Source organism: Bos indicus, chromosome X (assembly GCF_029378745.1).
Source record: "Bos indicus isolate NIAB-ARS_2022 breed Sahiwal x Tharparkar chromosome X, NIAB-ARS_B.indTharparkar_mat_pri_1.0, whole genome shotgun sequence".
Classification (NCBI taxonomy): Eukaryota; Metazoa; Chordata; class Mammalia; order Artiodactyla; family Bovidae; genus Bos; species Bos indicus.
Window position 1 is genome coordinate 119629071 of NC_091789.1, and position 23015 is coordinate 119652085.

At 37.1% G+C, this 23015-nt stretch overlaps 1 protein-coding gene across 9 annotated transcripts in view; it reads left to right on the forward strand.

The window, feature by feature from the left end:
* DMD (dystrophin) overlaps positions 1-23015 on the forward strand; it is a 2362639-nt gene that overhangs the window by 1773800 nt on the left and 565824 nt on the right. For all 9 annotated transcript variants that reach the window (XM_070783459.1, XM_070783466.1, XM_070783462.1 and 6 more), the window contains one exon: positions 15860-16014. In XM_070783459.1, coding sequence (XP_070639560.1) covers positions 15860-16014 — 155 coding nt within the window. The remainder of the gene's footprint in view (positions 1-15859; positions 16015-23015) is intronic.

A 23015-nucleotide genomic window follows, 5' to 3' on the forward strand; every position in this document is an offset into this window, starting at 1 on the left:
AGTAATATATATATATATTTTTTGAGATGGAAAGACAGATATTAGGGGAAATCATGCAGGATTTCCATCCTAATCAAAATATTTGCCAATAGGCCATAGCAGAAGAGATGATGCCATTTAATTTTTGTAAGAGGTAAGATGGCACACCATTGGCACCTAAAACTGCCAGCAGTGGTCATCTTTGGCTTTCTTTTATCTGGCACAATCTAGGTTTACTCCACAACCTGTTTCCCAGGCTGTTAAGATTAGTCTAAACTTGGCAGTGGATTCTTTGGAAAAAGTATTTCTTAATGATTTTAAACTTTCTTTTCTGGTGTCAAGAGAGATTTACCCAGACTCAGAGTTTTCATTTATTTTTCCCCCTTTCAGCTTTTGAAAGAGCAATTCCTTTTTTGTCTGTCTTGTGATTGCTTTTGTGTCAAATTCAGCATAAAAGCTTTTCAAACGTGATGGCATTAGCTGTTTTGTGCTTGGCTGAGCTAAGAGTACATGAATTCAATAGAGAAGTGAAATCTTGTTTGAGCCTAGCTGATTTGGCTATATAATACTTAAAACTATCTGAGGTGAGAAACTCAGTAATTTATCAAATTATTAAATACAGGTTTCTGAGGCTGTAAAATATCTGGTTTTGAAGACATTCATTTGGGAATGGAAACAGAGTGTAATCATGTAATTAATAATAATTTTAAAAGTTGATCTTATATGTAGTAAATCTAGTAGCTTGTTGATGATTGAAAATTATTTTACTAGAAAGAAACTAACCAGGGAGAGCTTCTTTTTCAAACAAAGATGCAGAGCCTGACTGTTTTCATTTTAAGAGGGAATGAGTGGTATTAGATAGTATCTTTATCTACCGAAAAGATATACATACAGTAATGGAAGCTAAATCCTCCTTTCACATATTTTATTTACTATTTAGATGAGCATTGGAGAAGGAAATGGCAGCCCACTCCAGTGTTCTTGCCTGGAGAATCCCAGGGACCGAGGAGCTTGGTGGGCTGCCGTCTATGGGGTCTCACAGAGTCAGACACGACTGAAGCGACTTAGCAGCAGCAGATGAGCATAAAATTAAACCAGCAAATTGACCCCAATGGTAGTTTTAGGCTTGGATTTCTGATACGGTAATGACAAATTTTATTAGAAAACTTCTTGCTAGGACCTGCCATTTATTCATGCATTTTCTATATTTCCTTTTGCTCTCCCCTAAAGATTCCGTGTGATTAAGGAGAAAGAATCAATACCTAATGATACTTTTCCTCTCAAAGTATGTATGAGTATATTAAACTTCTCAAAGCATACAGAGTGCTTCCTACATCACTGATAGAGCACAAGAAAAATAATGGGTAGTTTCCCAGGTCCTACTACAGTACATAAATGTTTAGTGCAGTCACCAAGACTTCGATGGCATTATGCTCTGATTGCACCATATTTTGCCTTAGTTCCTTTTCACAGTTTAACTTATTCCATGCTTGAAAATATGATGTGGCAACTCTGTAAACCCACTCCTCTATACAAGCAGCAAATTGCAAAATTGTTAAAATTGCTTTTTCTAAACTCTGGAAATTAACCAAAGGTTAGCAACAATATGTAATCTACTGAATTTCACTAAGAACAGCAGGGTTTGAGGCTTTTTAACTTGGCTTATTCCCATTACTTTCTTCCAACTACACAGTAGCCTTAAAAATAAACAATCTTAGATATGCAGATGACACCACCCTTATGGCAGAAAGTGAAGAGGAACTCAAATGCCTCTTGATGAAAGTGAAAGTGGAGAGTGAAAAAGTTGGCTTAAAGCTCAACATTCAGAAAACAAAGATCATGGCATCTGGTCCCATCACTTCATGGGAAATAGATGGGGAAACAGTGGAAACAGTGTCAGACTTTATTTTGGGGGGATCCAAAATCACTGTAGATGGTGATTGCAGCCATGAAATTAAAAGATGCTTACTCCTTGGAAGGAAAGTTATGACCAACCTAGATAGGATATTCAAAAGCAGAGACATTACTTTGCCAACAAAGGTCCGTCTAGTCAAGGCTATGGTTTTTCCTGTGGTCATGTATGGATGTGAGAGTTGGACTGTGAAGAAGGCTGAGCGCCAAAGAATTGATGCTTTTGAACTGTGGTGTTGGAGAAGACTCTTGAGAGTCCCTTGGACTGCAAGGAGATCCAATCAGTCCATTCTGAAGGAGATCAGCCCTGGGATTTCTTTGGAAGGAATGATGCTGAAGCTGAAACTCCAGTACTTTGGGCACCTCATGCGAAGAGTTGACTCATTGGAAAAGACTTTGATGCTGGGAGGGATTGGGGGCAGGAGGAGAAGGGGACGACAGAGGATGAGATGGCTGGATGGCATCACTGACTCGATGGACATGAGTCTGAGTGAACTCCGGGAGTTGGTGATGGACAGGGAGGCCTGGCATGCTGCAGTTTATGGGGTCGCAAAGAGTTGGACATGACTGAGCAACTGAACTGAACTGAAAGCTACCAGAGAAAGATAATACAATTTATATAAAACATGTTTTCTGACCACAGCAGTATAAAACTAGAAATCAATTACAGAAAGAAAAATGGGAAAGGTGCAAACATGTGGAGACTAAATAATATGCTACTAAAAAAGCAATGGGCCAATGAAGAAATCAAAAGGGAAATCAGAAAATACCTCAAGACAAATTAAAACTCCAAAAATCTATGGGATGCAGCAAAAGAAGGCTAAGAGGAAAGTTTGTAGTGTTGTAGGCCTTCCTCAAGAAAAAAGAAAAATCTCAAATAAGTAGCCTAACCAACCACCTAAGAGAATTAGAAAAAGAACAAAACCAAAGTCAGCAAAAGAAAGGGAGTAATAAAGATAATATGAGGGGAAATAAAATATTAACAAGCAAAAGAAAAGATCAATGAAACCAGGAGATTTTTTTTGAAAGACAAACAAAATTGATAAACTTTTAGCCAGGTTCACCAAGAAGAGAGAGAAGACACAATAAACAAGATAAATGAAAGAAGAGAAATAACAGTCAATATTAGAAAGATACCAAAAAATTCTTAATACCACAAATACTTACATGCCAACAAATTGGATGGCCCAGAGAAAAAAAGGCAATTTTCTAAAAATATATAATAGGCCAAGATTGAATCAAGAAGAACCAAACAGGGATAAATTGGGAGATTGGAATTGATATATGTACAATATTGATATTTTGTATAGAATAAATAACCAATGAGAATCTATTGTATAGCTCAGAGAACTCTACTCAGTGCTCTGTGGTAACCTAAATGGGAAGGAAATCCAAAAGAGAGGAGATATATGTATATATATATAATTGATTTGCTTTGGAGTACGTTGTAAAGCAGTTATACCCCAATAAAAAGTAATTTCAAAAAAGAATCAAACAATTAGAACAGACTAGTCACTATGGTAAAATTCAGTTTGTAGTTAAAAAAAAAAAAGAAAACTCCCAGCAAACAGTAGTCCAGGACCAGATTGATTAACAGGGGAATTCTACCACACATATAAAGAAGAACTAATACCTGTCTTCTCAAACTTTTCCAAAAAGATTGAAGAGGATAGAACATTCCAGAATTCATTCTACAAGGCCACCATTACCCTAGTGCGAAAACAAGACAAAGACACTACCGAAAAAAAAAAAAAAAAGGAAATTATAGGCCAATACCTGTGATGTGTATCAATACAAAAACCTCAACAAAATGTTAGCAAACCAAATCCATTGATATATATAAAAGATCATATGTCATGATCAAGTTGGATTACAGATGGTTCAATATTTGCAAATCAATATACCATATTAACAAAAAGAAAGGTAAAAATCACACGATCACCTCAATAGATGCAGAAAAAGCATTTGATGAAATTCAGTATCCATTCATCAAAAAAGAAAAAACTCAACAAAGTTAGCATAGAGGGAACATATTAATATCTCAAGTTAATAAAGGCTATTTATGACAGACCCACAGCTAACATCATACTCAGTAGTGAAAAGCTGAAAGCCTTTCCTCTGTATTCAGAAAAAAGACAAGGAATCCCACTCTCACCACTTCTATTTGACATAGTATTGGCAGTCCTAGCCATAGCAGTCAGACAAGAAAAAGAAGACAAGGCATTCAAATTGAAATGAAAAAAAGCAAAACTGTCACTATTTATAGATAAAGTAAATGCTTTATATAGAAAACCCTAAATAAAGTCTCCACTCAAAAACTAGTAGAACTAATAAATGAATTCAGCAGATTTGCAGGATAAAAGATTAATATACAGAAATCTGTTGCTTTTCTATACACTAATAATGAACTATCAGAAAGAGAAAGTTAAAAAACAATCTTACTTAAAATCACATCAAAAAGAATAAAAAGCCTTGGAATAAACTTAACCAAAGAGGTGAAAGACCTATATTCTGATGAGGTAAATTAAAGGTAATGCAAAGAAAGAAAAAGATATTTTGTGTTCTTGGATTGGAAGAATATTGTCAAAATGCCTATACCACCTACAGCAATTTACAGATTTAATGCAATCCCTATCAAAATACCCATGACATTTTTCACAAAATTAGAACAAATAATCCTAAAATTCATGTGAAACCATAAAAGACTTTAAATTGTTCAAGCAATATTTAAAAAAAAAAAGAAAAAAAGCTGGAGGTGTCATCTTAGACTACAGCAATCACAACAGCATGGTATTGGCACAAACAGACTTGTAGATAAATGGGACATAATAGAGAGACCAAAAATAAACCCACACACCTATGATTAATCTATGCTAAAGGAGGCTGGAATATCCAATGGAGAAAAGACAGTCTCTTCAACAAGTGGTGCCTGATAAACTGGAAAGCTACATGTAAAAGAATGATATTATAACATTTCCTCACACCATATACAAAAATAAACTCAAAATGGATAAGAGGTCCAAATGGAAGACCTGAAACCATAGAACTCCTATAGGCAGAACACTTTCTGACATAAATCACAGCAAGATTTTTTTGGCTGTCTCTCCTAAGGCAAAAGAAATAAAAGCAGAAATAAACAATGGGACCTAATTAAACTTAAAAGCTTTTTCATAGCAAAGGAAACCATTAACAAAATGAAAAAACAACTTACAAACCTGGAGAAAATATTTGCAAATGATGCTACTGACAAGGGATTAGTCTTCAGAATATGCAATCAGCTCATACAGCTTAATATCAGAAAACAACCGAATCAAAAAATGGGAAGAAGATCTGAGTAGACATTTTTCCAAAGTAAATAGTCCAGTGGCCAATAGGCACATGAAAAGGCACATTCACTAATTTTTAGAGAAATGCAAATCAAAGCATCAGTGAGATATCACCTCACACTTGTCAGAATGTGCATGCATGGGCAGAATGGCTGTCATCAAAAGGTCTGCAAATAACACATGTTGACAAGGATGTGAAGAAAAAGGAAACTCTTGTACACCTTTTGGTGGGTATGTAAATTGGTGTAGCTGCAATGGAAAACAGTATGGAGGTCCCTTTAAAAACTAAAAATAGAACTAAAAATTCCATCCCAGTGTATATATCTGGGAAAAAATGACAACAGTAACTTGAAAAGATACTTGCACCCCAGTATTCATAGCAGCACTAATTACAATTACCAAGATGTGGAAGCAACCCAAAAGCCCATCAACAGATGAATGGACAAAGATGTGGTACATCTATGCAGTGAAATATCGGTCATGAAAAGGAATGAAGTTCTGCCATTTGTAGCAACATGAATGGGCCTAATATTATCCTTAGTGAAATAAGTCATGCAGAGAAAAGACAGTATATAATATTATTTATATATGGAATCTAAAAATAATACAGATGGATATATATATGCAAAACAGAATCAGACTCACAGACTGAATATTTTCCTCTGAGATCAGAAACAAGGTAAATACGTCTGCTCTCACCACTTCTTCAGTCGTGTCCAACTCTTTGTGACCCTATGCACTGTAGCCTCCCAGACCCCTCAGTCTTCCCAGGTGGCTCAGATGGTAAAAAAAAAAAAAAAAAAATTGCTTTCAATGCAGGAGACCTGGGTTCAGTCCCTGGGTTAGAAAGATCCCCTGGAGGATGGAATGGCAATCCACTCCAATATTCTTAAGCTTCCCAGGCGGCACTAGTGGTAAAGAACCCGCCTGCTAATGCAGGAGACAACAGAAAAACAGGTTCGATCCCTTGGTCAGGAAGGTCCTCTGGAGTAGGAAATGGCAACCCACTCCAGTATTCTTGCCTGGAGAATCCCATGGACAGAGGACCCTGGTGGGCTACAGTCCATATGGTCACAAAGAGTCAGACAAATGAAGCAAAGCATTCTTCTATTCTTCTTCCTCACCGCTTCTATTTACCACTGTACTGGAAGTTTAGGTTGGGAGAATAGGCATGAAAAAATAGGTAAAAATTATCCATATTGGAAAGGAAAAATTAAAATTATCCCTGTTTGCAGATGACATTATCTAGTATATAGATAGTTCTAAGGAATACACTACAACTGTATAAAACTAATAAGTTAATTCAGCAAATTTGCAGGATGTAAGATCAAAATACAGAAAACAGTGCTTTTTCTATAAACTGACAGTGAATAATCTGAACAGTGAAATTCACAAAATTATTCCATTTATTGAATAAATAGCAACAAAATATTAGGAATAAGAAAAATGCAAGACTTTTCTGTTGAGAACTACAATGCTAAAAGAATTTAAAGTTTAAGTAAATGGAAAAGCATGCCATATTCCCACATCAAAAAACTTAATATTGTTAAGATATCCATATCCCAAAATTGACCTACAGACTCTCTATAGTTCTTATCAAAATCCTCATTGATTTTCCTATATAAATTGACAAGTAGATCCTAAAATTCGTACTGAAATACAAAGGACAAAAAATAGCAAAAGTAACCTTGAAAAAAGCACAAACTTGGAGGACACACAATTTCTAATTTCAAAGCTTAATAGAAAGCTAGTAATCAAGATGGTGTGGTACTGACATCAAAATAGATATATAGATCAAGGAAATAAAATTGAATATTCAGAACTAAATTCTTGCATTTATAGTCAATTGATTGTTGGCAAGAATGCCTAGACAATTCAAAGGTAAAAGCATATTTTTGTTCAAAACTTCATGCTTGCATCACTGAATTATCCACATATAAAATAATGAAGTTTGACCCTACCTTAGACCATACAGAAAAAATAATTTAAAATGGATCTTAGAGCTAAATATAAGAATGAAGATATTACAACTCTTATAAGACAACAAAGGAGCACAATGAGTTAGGCAGTGTGTTCTCTGAAAAGACACCAAAAGCCAAAGTGCAGAGAAAAAATGTATAAATTGGACTTCATCAAAATTGAAAATTTTGTGCTGCAAGCAATATTATAAAGAAAGTTAAAAGATGACCCACAGAATGAGAGAAAATATTTGCAAATCATCTATCTGATAAGACTTGTATGCAGAATATGTAAAGAACTCTTAAACCTCAGCAAGAACAAGAAGGACTCAATCTTAAATCAGCAAAGGATTTTTAAAACATTTTTTCACAGATGTACAAATGGCTAATAAGCACACAAAGTGATGATTAACATCCTTTGTCATAAAGAAAATACAAATGAAAACCACAATGAGATAACCACTTCATACACTCTAGGGTCACCCTTGAGTAGGTATGTCAGTCAGGATAGGCTAAGTTACGCCACACTAACAAACTATCCCCAAATCTAGAGACAACACAAAGTTTGTGTTTTGTTCATCTTATATGTCAAGTGTAGATTCACAAGGGCATTATACTGAGCTTATTCAGGGACTGCAGCTGATGAGAGCAGCATCTTGATACATACTTCCAGGATCAGAGAGTCGGGAACACAATGAATGAAGCCATTTACTCTTAAACTGCCTGCCTGAAACTGACATGTAGACAAAATCAATTGTTCCTATCCCCAGTTCAGTGGGGATGCAGATATGTGATCATCTGGTATGAAAAAAAGCACTGAATGTTTATGAACAATAATGTATATAGTGTACCACTCATGGGATTTGAAAATAGCTGTGGAGATGCTACTTTCTGGGAATGTGTCCTCTGGTGTTCTGTCTGGAATCATTTCTACCCAGTCAAATCCACACCCTCTCAACCAGACTTCTTAGATGCCTGGGGTAGCTGGGTGATTTGTTCATTACAACACTGCTTCAGCCTTTTAATAAAGTCAGCAAATTAAAGAAAGAGCACAGATAAAGAGAATGCTTTCCAAAATGTCATAATGAAATTAAGGTAATGAAGCACTTGGAGGGCTCTCCTCCTTTCTTTTTGTATAAAACTTATTCCAAAGAAGCTGGAAGAGAAATGGGGCCTGAAAGTAACGAAGGGGAAAAATAAATTGTATGCCATTAGTTTAATTATAAAAATTCATTACATGAAGCCATGTAAGACAGAAAATAATGGAACTCTAATGGGTTGGCCGATAACACATTTACTAGCCTGCTCTCAGCTTGTAGTCATTGTCAAAAGGACAAAGAAGTAGCAACTTTGGTATGTAGTCCTCAAAGCTGTTGAAAAGATGAATCATGTCCAGTAAGCTGGAAAATGAGGGCTGTTTTTTCAAATAGTATCCCCTGTATACACAGTTACTTTCTGAAACAGTGTTGTTTAGTAATGTCAGAGGTTTAATAGATGAGTCTTGAAGTTAATGGTGAAAGACTTTACTTTTGAAATGGCTTCCTTACAGATATTTTAACATTTCTATTATATATACATAAAGAGGTTTTATAGGTCATTTTAATTCACACAAACAAGACAGAAATTGTATTTCCTTTTCCCAATAAATATGTATAGAACATTAATTCATACTCAGGAGTAAACGGTTTAGTGATTTTTTAATAAACTAAATATGTATTTTTTGCTGTCTCTGTTTGGCAATGTGTTACTTTATTATACATAGTAATTTTCCAATAATGCTATAATCATCAAGGATACTATTTTATATTCTTCAAAATCCAATTATAATAAATCCAACCGTCTTCCTTAAATTCTTTTATGTGGAAGCATATCTTCTTTAAGTAGATTGAACACTGAATTTGAAAGCCAAGAAAACTACATTTTTGTGATGTTTCTTTCACTGACAAGCTATGTCACCTTCATCAAGTCACTTAACCTTTTAGAGGTTTTGCATAAGAGGAAAGTGTTGCAGGAAGAAGAGTCCCTTCCAGAGTCCAAGAGTAGGCTCCTGTCTAACGCTTGGAAATGAATTGTCTGAGAAGACACCTGTATTGACAAAGCAAGAGACTTTATTGGGAAGTGGTGCCTGAGTGGAGAGAGCAGGAGGGTAAGGGAACCCAGGAGAACTGCTCTGCCACGTGACTCATGGTCCTGGGTTTTATGGTGATGGGGTTAGTTTGGGGGTTGTCTCTGGCAAATCACTCTGACTCAGGGTTCATCCTGGTGTCGTGCGCATTGCTTAGCCAAGATGGACTCCAACAAGGAGGATTCTGGGAGATTGGTAGGACATGTGGCATCTCCTTTATACCTTTCTGGAATGCTTCCTGTTGGTGCTGGCTTGTTCTGTGTTCCTTACCAGGACTTCCTGTCCTAAAATGATTCATGCAAATGGTTACTATGGTACCTGACTAGGGTAAGCAGTTTCAATCAGTGTTTCCCCTCACAAAAGGAGACAGAGGAAAGGAGGTAGCAAAAGATGAAAGTGGATATTTATGTAAGGATCATATATTTGAGGGAGAGGTCATATACCCAAGGAGGGACATTTTAACTTCATCTTGTAGGTAACAGGGAGCCATTGAAAGGTTTAGCAGAGGAGTAATATGGTTAATATTTGTATTTTAAAAAGATTGCTTGAGCATCTATCCAAGGATGAAAGGTCTGGTTTGAAAGTAAAAGGAGGGAGCCAATAAAAAGGTTATTGCAAAGTCCAAGTAAGAGGTGATGAGGGCTTAAATTAAGGCAGTAGCCATGGAGGTAGAACATTTGGATATAAGGGCACATTGTGATATAACATTTTTATGGGTATGCACCAGCCTCCTTCACTAGCTGAGGATCAACCTACACTAAGGAGAAGAAGGTTGGGCTAGGGACAGAATCTTTGTGAATACCCACATTAAGGGACAGGCAGAAAAAGGAATACTTGAGCCTTAAGAATATAGAGAGGACACCCAAAAAGAGGGGGGCCAGGAAGGATAGAGCCTCAAGAAGGACAGAGCAGTCAGTAGCACCAGTCGCTGTCTGGAAATCAAATAAATAAGAAAGTAGAACTGTCCAAAGACATTGATCATTGCTGACTGAATTGGTTAACTATTTTTGCAAAAATGCAGCATGACAACCTCATGACACTATTAACATACAACTATAAGCATGTATTTCTTAAGTTTGCAGCTTGTCTGGGTGACATTGCCACACGTAGCAGGTTGGGTGGAGTGCCTCTCTGTCACATGTCACTCATCCTTCTCCAGTGATGGGCAGGCCAGCCCACTAACATGTTTGATAATGGCAGCCGTGCAGAAGGGCCAGCCCCAATGCAGAAGCACGTTTTCAGCCTCTGCTTGTGTCATGTCTGTTAACATCCCACTAGACTTAGGCAAAACAAGTCATATGGCCAAGCTCACTGTCAAGGCCAGGAAGTCACACGGCAAAGGGCATGGATACAAGGTGGGGTAAAGAACTGAGGTCAGTAATCCGATTTGCCACAGTGACTTCTTTCAGAATAGTTTTACTGAGATGGCAGTGGCAGAAACCTGATTTTGATGAATTGTGCAGTGGCAGGAATGTAATCAAGTTGAGGCAATGAGTGAGTGAATATTTGCCTTTTGAGGAGCTTAACTGTGAAGGGAAAGAAAATGATAGCAGATTTTGTTGCTGGTTAAAGATGGGGAAGAGGCTCATGTTTGAAAGCTGTGGAGAAAGATCTTGCAGAGAGGAAAGAGGTTGAAAAGACAGAAAAGGGAGTACATGGAGGAATAGGAGGAGGAGTGTCAAGTTGGAGGAAACAGTGTCCTTCAGCACAAGTCAGCTCTTCCCCTGAGACTGGAGAGAAATTTATGCTTGATGTTAAATTGTGTGTACTCAGTCACTCAGTCATGTCTGACTCTTTGCAATCCCACGGACTGTAGCCTGCCAGGCTCCTCTGTTCATGGGATTCTTTACGCAAGAATACTGGTGTGGGTTGCCACGCCCTCCTCCAGGGGATCTTCCTGTCCCAGAGACTGAACCCGAGTCTCCCACATTGGCAGGCAATTCTTTACCACTGAGCCGCCAGGGAAGCATACGGAGGGGGTTTGGTGGATGCATAGTGCAGATACACAAGGCACAGTGCCTGGAGAGAGGCAGCCAAAGGGCAGAGAAGATTTTCTATATTTAAATTTGTCTTGTCTTGCCTTAAAATATGAGTTTTATTTCACACAAGCAATTTGATTTTGATTTTGAGCTCATAACACACCTAAGGCATAAGCAGTATAAGGAGCCCCATCCTGTTTTACAGACAACAAAGCTGGAACCCAAAAGGTTGAAGGCTTTAAGATCAAACTGCAAGACAGTGGCCAGTCCAGACTTCCTGGGAACATGCCTTTTCATTATTCTGCATGGCTTTTCATGATGTTCCTTTGAGTGAGAGCCATTAAAATTTTTTAAATCGAGTTCACCTAAAACAAACCTGAAGTTCACTTGTGGGTGAACATCCCAAAACACGTTTGATAAGAAAACTTATACAATACTCAACTTGAAAGTTTTAATTGTAGGTCTGCATACTCACAGATTCCTGGGTGACTCGGTGGTAAATAACATCGCCTGCCAATGCAGGAGATGCAAGAGATGTAGGTTCAATCCCTGAGTCAGTAAGATCCCCTGGAAAAGGGCATGGCAACCTACTCCAGTATTCTTGCCTGGGAAATTCCATGGACAGAGGAGCCTGGTGGGCTACAGTCTTTGGGGTCACAAAGAGTCGGACACAACTGAACACACACACATACTGCATACTCACATTTATCTTCTAAATTAAAGGGAGTCTTTTAGAGGTACGGCATGGTAGACAATGTCTATGAAATAGTGGGTCCCTTTCTTTCATTGAATGGAGGCTCACTGTTGTGGCTGTAGTGTGGTTCATTAAAAATAGCAGTACCAGTAGTGGTAGTAGTAATAGTGATTATAACTAATACTTTTTTAATGCTTTGGGTATACCAGGCACCACTCTGTTTTCCCTGGATTTTAAAAATTCATCCCCATATTAATCTTTCAAGGTAATAAATACTGTTAATATACATATTTAATAAGGGGGAAACTGAGGCACAGAGAGCATAATTAATTTTCCCATTTGTCACATCATTAGTAAATGATCAAGTCAGGATTCAAACCCAGTAGGCTCATTCTGTTGTCCAAGCTCTTAAATACTCTTTCCCTTCCTCCTTTGTTTTCTCCCGTGTTGGGTCAATATTCCTAAAAAGAGTTCTGACAAAGAAAAAAGAGAAGGTAAATGTTAAAAAATTTGTATACTCAAAATTCTTGAATTCAACTTGTGCCATAATCTATAATCATTTTTTCTGTCTAAAACACTGTGTAAATACAGAGCACATATTGTAGCAGCATTATATGAGGTTTGAATATGAAAATTTCTTTCCTGGTTGGGGACACAGTCTTATAAGAATTGAGCATTTTCTATTCTTCATAAAACACACACACACGCCTCCAAAATCATCTTTTTTTTATAGGCTAGTACTCACAGTATTTTAAATTTCTTCATATGCCATGATCACCACACAATTCCCTGTAGAGTATACCATTGTAAATGGAATTCAGAAGTAAAAAGAATGTGTGTGAATTCCATTGTATTTTGAATTTACACTTCTCCTGTGGTCTGGCCTTGTCCCAGGACTGAATTTCACAGTGTAGGCAAAGCTGATCAAGGTCATTGTTCATGTTGTGAATGACGCTTGGCTAAAGCCCAAGGTGATCAACATATTAATACCTTAGGAGGAAGGAAACCAGTCTGTTCTGTCTTTAAGGGAGAAAAGGGTGCTGCCTTGAGAACCTTTGAGTTTAGATAAGGGCCTAAGCCCTGTCAATGTGAGTCAAGGTCAGTAGGATTTTTTTCTTTTTAATCCTTCATCACAGCAAAACCTGAGCAGTAAGTAGTGAAGAGCAGCGTTTAGTCAAGATTTCCTTAGGTATAAAAATTTAAATTTCAGTGTGAATACAAATTTGAAGCAAAATATATGGCCTGTGTATTCTTCTCTTTCAAGCATTAAAGTATACCAAAAATCTCTGGTTTGAAGTCAACCCTTACTGTTTTATTACCTTTTCCTATGAAGTCTCTAATTAAATTTTACCCTGCTATGTCCTTCAAGATTCTGGAAAATTCCAGCATAGTTTTCAACTTCTACTTTTGGTATTTTTTATGATCTATAGATTCAAACCAAAGAATATATCTCTTATATCTAAACTTTCAAGTAGTTACCCATGAGTGAGAGTTGACTTCCAAGATTGGCTTTCCTAGATAAATGATTTTAATTGCACTTATTAAAATTGTAATTAGCATTTTATATTGCTAAATCTCCAGGAGGAGGAAATGCCAACCCACTCTAGTATTCCTGCCTGAAAGATCCCATGGACAGAGGAGCCTGGTAGGCTACAGTCCAAAAGATTGCAAAGACTTGGACACGACTGAGCAACTAATAAGCATGTACACATTGCTAAATCTCTACAGATACACTCTGATGTTGGTTCATAATAGGTGTTTTTTTAGCATTTGCATTTTTCTTCAAAAGGAATTACTTTACAGAAAGGTAACTAAGTTATCAGTGTCAGTTTTGTAGATTCTTATGCTGCCAATTAGAGATTTAATAGATGATTGATAATAAGCTCTTCTTTTAAGCTCTGAATACCATCTTCTGGATAAGGGTCTTTCATATCTTAGTGTACATTACTTTTAACACTGTAGGTTAAAAGTGGCTTAAGTGAAGAGGGAAAGGGGAAAAGGTAATTTTGTACTGTAGGAAATTTCTAGAAAGGCAAAGTCTTTGGTGTGTGTATGTTTCACCTCAGAAAGGCTTTTGTTCAGTGTGAGGCTATAAAAGTAGAAAAGGAGTTTATAAGGAGAAACGGGTATTCCACAAAGTTAAATTTTAATTACTGTGTAGTACAGTGACTATACTCTGTACCTTTAAAAATTGTCTCTCTTTTTATAGCAAAACTTAGTGATGCTGGCTTTAGTTGGTTGCTGCTAGTTCAATTATCTGGGTCTATTTGCTGTTTGCAATAAATGCAACAGTCTAGAATAGACTATTCTAATTAACTGAGAAATGCCAGATTGTATAATGACTATACATTTTCAAGGAACAAGAGTCTACTCAAATATACTGAAACTATGCTGAATGTACTAGTGTTTGATTTTTATCATCATAAATCGTATTAACATAAAAGAACACATACTAAAACAAGAGCAATTACTCTTTTCACAAACAACATTTAGTTTCAATTTTCTCTTTTCCCCTTCCAGTTCATGTCAATGTACTCGTACAGATTTAAGAAATACAGTGATGATAGAAACTGTGTTCTGTTTTTGTCCTTAGGATTTCTGTGCACATTTACTGCATATTAGACCATTGGGTTGAAGTATTGTCTTATTTTAATGTCCTCTCATTAAACATTGAAATTGTATCTCATTTTTTACTATCTTAGTTGATGAAGATCTTTATTCCTATAATGTATTTCTTTTAAATATTTTACTAGAACAAAATATTAAAACTAGATTACTGAGTCAATGGGAATAAGCATTTGTATTTCACTTGATGTATATTGCCAAACTGTCCTAATAGATACCATTCCCAGAAATAGTATATCAATGTGCTAGTTTGGCTACAGTCTTTCCAGCTTTGGATTTTATTTTTTTTAACTTAATTGGTGTCAAATTGTAATACTCCATGTTTTTCATTTATTAGAAAGTTGATTTTTTTCTCTTTCTATAAAAATAGCTTTTATTCTTCCTCTTATTTGAATTTCCTGTTACTATTCCTTTGTCCACTTAACCCACCATGTTGGATTTTGTATAACTGTCTTAGAAATTTAATAATACTATAATGTTTATAAGCCTCTCCCATGCATTTGAAGCAATGTTTAATAGAAATGTACAGTTAATATGCATCCAAATGAGCCTATCATTGGTTTATTTCTTTCTTTGGTATATGATATTTCAAGTGATAAAATAGTGATAAATGCTTTGATAATACTCAATTGTTAAAGATAATAAAAGAAAACATAGATCATTTGGTTTAACAAAATTTATATATTTAAAATTTTATTCTGATTTTAAAGTAGAATAGTTGTAAGTATTACGAATAGGCCAATCCTTTAAAGAAGTTCAAAACGAGAATAACAGCATTTTTTTTTTTTTTTGGAAGCTCAATATTTTCTGTATGCTACTTTAGTTGAGTGCCAGTAGATGGCACTAATTACATAAACAATTCAACAAGTTAATGACGGGGTTGGGGGGAAATGCATGTGTTATTTTTTTCTGTTCAAATGTTGGTATATGTCATATATTCAACAATGATTTGGGAGCTTATTTTTATAGTTTTTTCTCTCCCATGATAAAAAGACAATTAAGCCAAGGTTGTTTCCAATTAATTGCTACTAAATTGAAATACCTGATACTGAGTATTGCTCAAGATGCTGCATTTGAAAACTTTTGTCATGAAAAGTGGGTTAGCTTATACTGTCCAGATTGACTGAACCACACAGGGTCAGTGAAAAGCAGTCATGCAGACATGCTCTGACCCAAGGATTCAGAAGTTACTTATGAGAAAATCCAACTAGAGATTTCAGAGAAAAGTGACATTCATTCTCTTTTTCCATGTGCATCTATAGCAGTTGGCCAAAGACCTCCGCCAGTGGCAGATAAATGTAGATGTGGCAAATGACTTGGCACTGAAACTTCTCCGGGATTATTCTGCAGATGATACCCGAAAGGTACACATGATAACAGAGAACATCAATGCCTCTTGGGCAAGCATTCATAAAAGGTATGAACTCCATTATTTCTAAAACTATTTGCTGACTTCCATGATGGGGTGGTGACCATGGGTAGACAATGCAGATTTGCTTTCCCATCCTGCTAACCTGGGGCTTGCAAGGATCCAAGATGAGAAATGCCAACTAAACTCACATTCTTTCTGAAGTCCTCTTAGTTTAAAGATGAGGGACCTGAAGACTGGTGAAATCAAATGACTTGCCTACAGTCAGAAAGGTAGTGACATAGCTGTGCAATTAGACAAAAACAAAAGATGGATTTGTAGATAGAGGAGCCATTTACCAGTCTGCTTTGACAACTCTATCCAAAGAAGTATTGTTCTATTCTATCATGATGCATACTGCCCCGTCTTTAATCTGACAAGGAAGTCATTTTGGGGTTCATGATGGAGTTACAGCTACTGATGGTGCCATCATTGTATCTCACTCTGCGTACCCAATAGGAAAATTTGTGCAGTGTAACATGACTCATAATTTCATTTCCCATTATATACCTAATGGCAATCAATGGCTCTTAGAGACACCATCTCCTCAAACTAGGTCCTGTCTCTTTATTATCTAGTCTTAACCCCTTGGGCTTTTCTTTCATTAGCATTATCCTAATTATATTAATAAAATTATAAACAAAAACATGAATTATGTAACTAATTGTTAAATGATTGTCCTTCACATTAGTCTAAAGTCCCTGAGGACAAAGGCTATCTTTCTTATTTGACATATCCTGAACCAAGTGATGCAGTAGGGAGCTGGTAAACATTTGTGTTTTTCTAATTGAAATGTAGTTGATATACAATATTATGTTAGTTTCTGATAAACTACCTAGTAATTTGACATTTGCACATATTATGAAATGATCATTATGTTAAGCCTAGTAGCCATCTGTCCCCATACAAAGTTATAACAATGTTATTGACCATATTCCTTGTACTGTATGTTATATCCCTATTGCTTATTTATTTTATAACTGGAGATTTAAACCTCTTAATCCCCTGCACTTATTTCACCCCTTTACCTTCTCTTCCCTTCTGGAAACCACCCATTTGTTCTCTGGCTATATGAGTCTGTTTTCATTATGTTTTGTCTGTTTTTGTTTTGTTTTAGATTCCACATATGAGATCATACAGTATTTGTCTTTGTCTAACTTATTCACTTAGCATGATATCCTCTAGATCCATCTATGTTGTCACAGATGGCAAGATTCTAATATTTATAGGTGAGTAATATTTCAACCTAGACAGCATATTAAAAAGCAGAGACATTACTTTGCCAACAAAGGTCCATCTAGTCAAAGCTTTGGTTTTTCCAGTAGTCATGTATGGATGTAAGAGTTGGACTATAAAGAAGGCTGAGCACCAAAGTATTGATGCTTTTGAACTGTGGTGTTGGAGAAGACACTTGAGAGTCCCTTGGACTGCAAGGAGATCCAACCAGTCCATCCTAAAGGAAATCAGTCCTGAATATTCATTGGAAGGACTGATGTTGAAGCTGAAACTCCAATACTTTGACCACCTGATGCGAAGAACTGATTCATTGGAAAAGACCCTGATGCTGGGAAAGATTGAAAGTGGGAGGAGAAGGGGACGCCAGAGGATGAGATGGTTGGATGGCATCACCGCCTCAATGGACATGAGTTTGAGTAAACTCTGGGAGTTGGTGATGGACAGGGAGGCCTGGTGTGCTGTAGTCCAGCACACCAGGGTTTGCAAAGAGTCAGATTGAGCGACTGAACTGAACTGAAATTACATTTTTCACTGACCCAAAAGAATCTGTAATTTGCCAAGCTAATTTGACTCATGCCTCTAAAGTTCTTCCATGTTTCCTTCTCACATACACTCTACAAAAATTCATCCACTTGCGTAGTTTCAGTCTGCTGATGACTATCCATTTATACCATTTGCAGCTGAGAGTCATTTTTGAATTTCAGACCAGCATATCTGATTTACTTCTTTTTATTGTGATGTCCCATAGGAATTTCAAACTTAATAGCCCCAAAGCTGAACTCATCTTTGTCCTCTTACAACCTCTTTTTCCAGATGCAACCTGCTTCTTTTCCTGCTTTTCCAGGTCTCAGTGTAAGTGCCATTTCCTCCAGGAAGCCTTCCCTGACTACCAACCCCAAAGCCTATACTCTTTTGGCCCCCTGTTATTGTGCTTATCTCACGACACTGTCCTTAAGTGTTTGCTGGTCTTTGTCTCTAAGGAGAATGTTTATTCTGTGAGTGTATACACAGTGGCTGTTTATCGACCATATTACCTAGCACTTATCTTGACACACAGTATCTCCCCACAAAACATTTTTTGATTAAATAGGGAATTGAACAAACAAACAAACAAAAATATCTGTGAATGTTCTGGTGTGCCAGTAACTCAACATAGAAGAAAAATGTACCTGTTAGGATCACTTTCAGTTTCAAGCAACAGAAAACCCAAGTTCAGTAGCTTACCTAATGGGGGTCTGTTTCTGTCACTTAAGGAGAAGTTCAGAATTAGGCAGGTGCTGACATGAGCACAGTAGCTCAGCAATGTCAGCCCTGAAGGCTCCTTGTTTTTCTTGGCGTTTCATTCAGAATATATGCATTCCAGCAGGAAGAAGGGGCAGTGCTGGTGTCAAGAAAACATGGCTTTTGCAGGAACTTTTGGGTCAGAACTATGCCACCAAACCACCTCTGGTATCTAGGAACTGGGGCTGAGCCAGCCAATAGGGAGTGTCTGCCATGAAGGGTATGGAAGGAAGAAACTGATCAACTCTCATGGTGTAGCTGGGCAGCATGAAATTCTCTGGAGAGACCACCAGTCAAATCCAAGTAAATACAGTACAGTCATGTAGGTCATATATTCATGCACAATGGACTCTTGTAGGATTGTCATAACAGTGGACCATTTGGGCTTGGTGTTGGTTCTGGTCAGTGTGAAAGGGCACGAGGACAGCTGGATTCTCTATTGGCTAATGATACCTTTACATGGGAAGTTCACATACTGTGTATGCTGTATGTGTCACCTGCACAGAATAAACCATATTTTACCCGGCTCCATCTTCTTATATTTTATATCCTTATAGATTATATGCTAGATAGTTAAAGAACAAGAAAACTCTTTATGTGATCTTTTGCATTTTGACCTTTTTATCCAGTATCTCGCCCAGCTAAACCCAGAAGTGAAGGAACATCACCAGCATCCTGTAGATTGGTGCTGTTCAATAGGGTAGCCACTAGCCATAGGTGGCCATTTAAGTTCAAATGATTACAATTAAATAAAATTTGAAATTCATTTCTTCCAGCTCATCAGCCACCTTTCATGTGCTCAGGAGCCACCAGTAGTGAGTGGCTTCCCCATTGAACAGTGCGAAATTGAACATTTCCATCATCACAGAAAGTTTTATTGACTGCCCTGCTTTGGATCATCTTTGTTTCCATTCCCCTATGCAGTTTAGCATACATATATAATAATTGCCTACCATATTACTTCAAAAAATAGCTTTTGGCATGTTTTGTAAGTGAAAAGTATTTCCTTTCAAAGTGGTTCATGTTATTCCATTTCCTTGATTGTACCTTCTTCTTCTGTTTGTCCATTTTCTAGAGTTGATGTTTAACATCTCAAAAACTACAACTATCCCAGAATATAAACACTTTGACTTTTGTTGTTAATCCTATAAACATAATTTTAAAGGAAAAATTACTGATATTTGGGTTTGTGGGAAAAAGTATGTCCTGAATTTGAAAAATATCTGTAACCAAGACTTCTTAGGTAGGAGAAACTGTGTTGAAAACATTCTGATTACATCATTTCCCATGGTTCCAGTTTTACCACTGAACGCTGATACATTGCCTGCACTGAAACTTTCCAGCATATGGATCAGTTCAGTTTAGTTCAGTCACTCGGTCATGTCCGACTCTTTGTGACCCCATGAACTGCAGGATGCCAGGCCTCCCTATCTGTCACCAACTCCCAGAGTTCACCCAAACTCATGTGCATTGAGTCGGTGATGCCATCCAGCCATCTCATCCTCTGTCATCCCCTTCTCCTCCTGCCCCTAATCCCTCCCAGCATCAGGGTCTTTTCCAATAAGTCAACTGTTCATATCAGGTGGCCAAAGTATTGGAGTTTCAGCCTCAGCATCAGTCCTTCCAATGAACACCCAGGATTGGTCTCCTTTAGAATGGACTGGTTGGATCTCCTTGCAGTCCAAGGGACTCTCAAGAGTCTTCTCCAACACCACAGTTCAAAAGCATCAATTCTTCGGTGCTCAGCTTTCTTCACAGTCCAACTCTCACATCCATACATGACCACTGGAAAAACCATAGCCTTTACTAGACAGACCTTTGTTGGCAAAGTAATATCTCTGCTTTTTAATATGCTATCTAGGTTGGTCATAACTTTCCTTCCAAGGAGTGTCTTTTAGTTTCAACATATACAAAATCTTTGTGTATTTGGAAGCCTACATAAAGCAATAAAATCTTTACTTCAGTTTAAAATTTTTGAATGTTAAATAAGGTACAAAAAAGTATTACTCAGAAGAACTTCACTTTGGTATCATATACGGGCAAGCTGTAGTTCCAAGACATAATCAAAAGCAAAAACAAGTTAATTTTGTTTTGTAGTTTAGTGTTCAATTTAAGTTTATTAATTGGTCAGAGGAATCTTCAAATACTATACTGACTTTGATGGGACCTTTAATTACCATTTTATATAGAGAAATACAAATATTCACATGGACCTAAAATGACTTAATCTAGCATTCATGAATATTTTTAAAAAGCTGCTTCTCATGTAAATCCTGTACTTTAGCAATTCATAACAGAACATAGATCATCACTGTGACATGTGTAGGAAAATATTTTGTTTTCCTGATCATATGCCGTATAGAGTCCATGTTAACATATAAAGCCAGAAATGTGGGCCTTTGCAAGTTCATTTCTTTCCCTTCAGTCTCTGTGAATAGATATGAATTGGTGAATAAGATGATATTAGATGTGATATTACATATTATTATGAGAAGCCTCTAAGGATTAGATTTCAAGGACTGCCATCTGGCTGATGACTTTATGATGACACTGTCATGAGATTTCATTTCCTTATTTCTATTCCGGGATCACTCTTTAAACAAGAAATGAGCATTAACTCTGAATTGTCTGTCTGTAGCTATAGGAGAACTTCTCCAGCTACTTCAGCAAGGAGCAAACTCATCAAGTAGAGGGGCTGGTCCTAATACCAGCAGGTTCAGCATGACTGGCAGTCCTTCACAAAAGTGCCCAGATATCTGAGAAATCTCTCTAGGTTCTAAGAAAAATTTAACATATATTTGTGTGCATGTATAAGTGTGTATATGCATATTCATGAATATATATGCACATATACTATCCCTAAAATTGTATCTCAGTATTCTCCTGTCCACTTTAATAATATGCTTCAAATGTTAATAATTACAATTAAAAGTTGAAAAGCTGAAGGATTATCATCTGTGTTCTTCATCTTTGGCAACAATGAAGCCCTTGTAAATCACTCCTTGCTTCTCTATTTCTAGGTCTTTTTTCTTTTTCACTTTAAAGAAGGAAGAAAAAGGAGAAAAAATTGAGCCCTATATTGTGTGCACCGAAGAGCTACTGTAACTGAATACTGGATCTCTTTCACATCTTTCACCATATTTTTTTAGTAACCATTCTGCTTTCTTTCTCTGGGATTTTCAATTTCTTCTTTCTTCTCCCCTTCAGCCAACCATCATGTTCAAGTTTCCCTCATCCTAAAAGAATTTTTTAGGATACCAACATTTCTATCCAGCTATCCTTGTTTCCCCCTTACCATCAAAAAATTTTAAAGCAACAATTGACATTATTATTTCCTATTCTTCAGCTTCCAGTTATGCTTTGACCCACTTCAGTCTGGCTTCCCTCACACTACCACTTTCCTGAAGCAAGGACTCGTTAAGATTGTCAAAAATTTTTATAATAGCTAATTGCCCTATTTTTATTTATCCATCTGCTTGACTTCATTTTAACTTTGGTTCAGTTTATCAACTCTATTAGTTGAAACTTTCCCTTCTTTGATTTCCAAAGCAATATTATTTTGCAATTATATTTCTCTAGTAATACAGTAAGCATGAAGTGCTTGGTGCAATGCCTAGCACATAGTAACAGCTCAGTAAATGTCATCTATCATAAACATGTTAATAATTCATTCACTCAGTGAATATTTTAGTTCTGGGTATGTGCTCAGTAGGCTCAGTTCTTGGCCCAAGGTATACAGCAGAGAAAAGCCCTCTCCTCATGAAACTTACATCCTGGGAAGGAAGTGAGAAACAGACATTAAAAATTAAAATAGTTAAATGTATGGGATATAAGATTGTAATAAGTGTAATGTGGAAACATAAAGAGGGCAAGCAGTTGAGAATTTGTGTATGAGTGAGCGTGGGGTGGAAGAGAAGGGTCATTACTTAAGTATGGTGGTTAAGAAAGATCTCAGTAAAAGGGTGAGGTTTAAGCAAAACCTACGGAGAAGGCAATGGCACCCCACTCCAGTACTCTTGCCTGGAAAATCCCATGGATGGAGGAGCCTGGTAGGCTGCAGTCCATGGGGTCACTAAGAGTCAGACACGACTGAGCAACTGCACTTTCAATTTTCACTTTCATGCATTGGAGAAGGAAATGGCAACCCACTCCAGTGTTCTTGCCTGGAGAATCCCAGGGACGGGGGAGCCTGGTGGGCTGCCGTCTATGGGGTCACACAGAGTCAGACACGACTGAGCAACTTCACTTTCACTTTCACTATGGATGTGAGAGTTGGACTGTGAAGAAAGCTGAGCACCGAAGAATTGATGCTTTTGAACTGTGGTGTTGGAGAAGACTCTTGAGAGTCCCTTGGACTGCAAGGAGATCCAACCAGTCCATTCTAAAGGAGACCAATCCTGGGTGTTCATTGGAAGGACTGATGCTGAAGCTGAAACTCCAACACTTTGGCCACCTCATGCGAAGAGTTGACTCATTGGAAAAGACTCTGATGC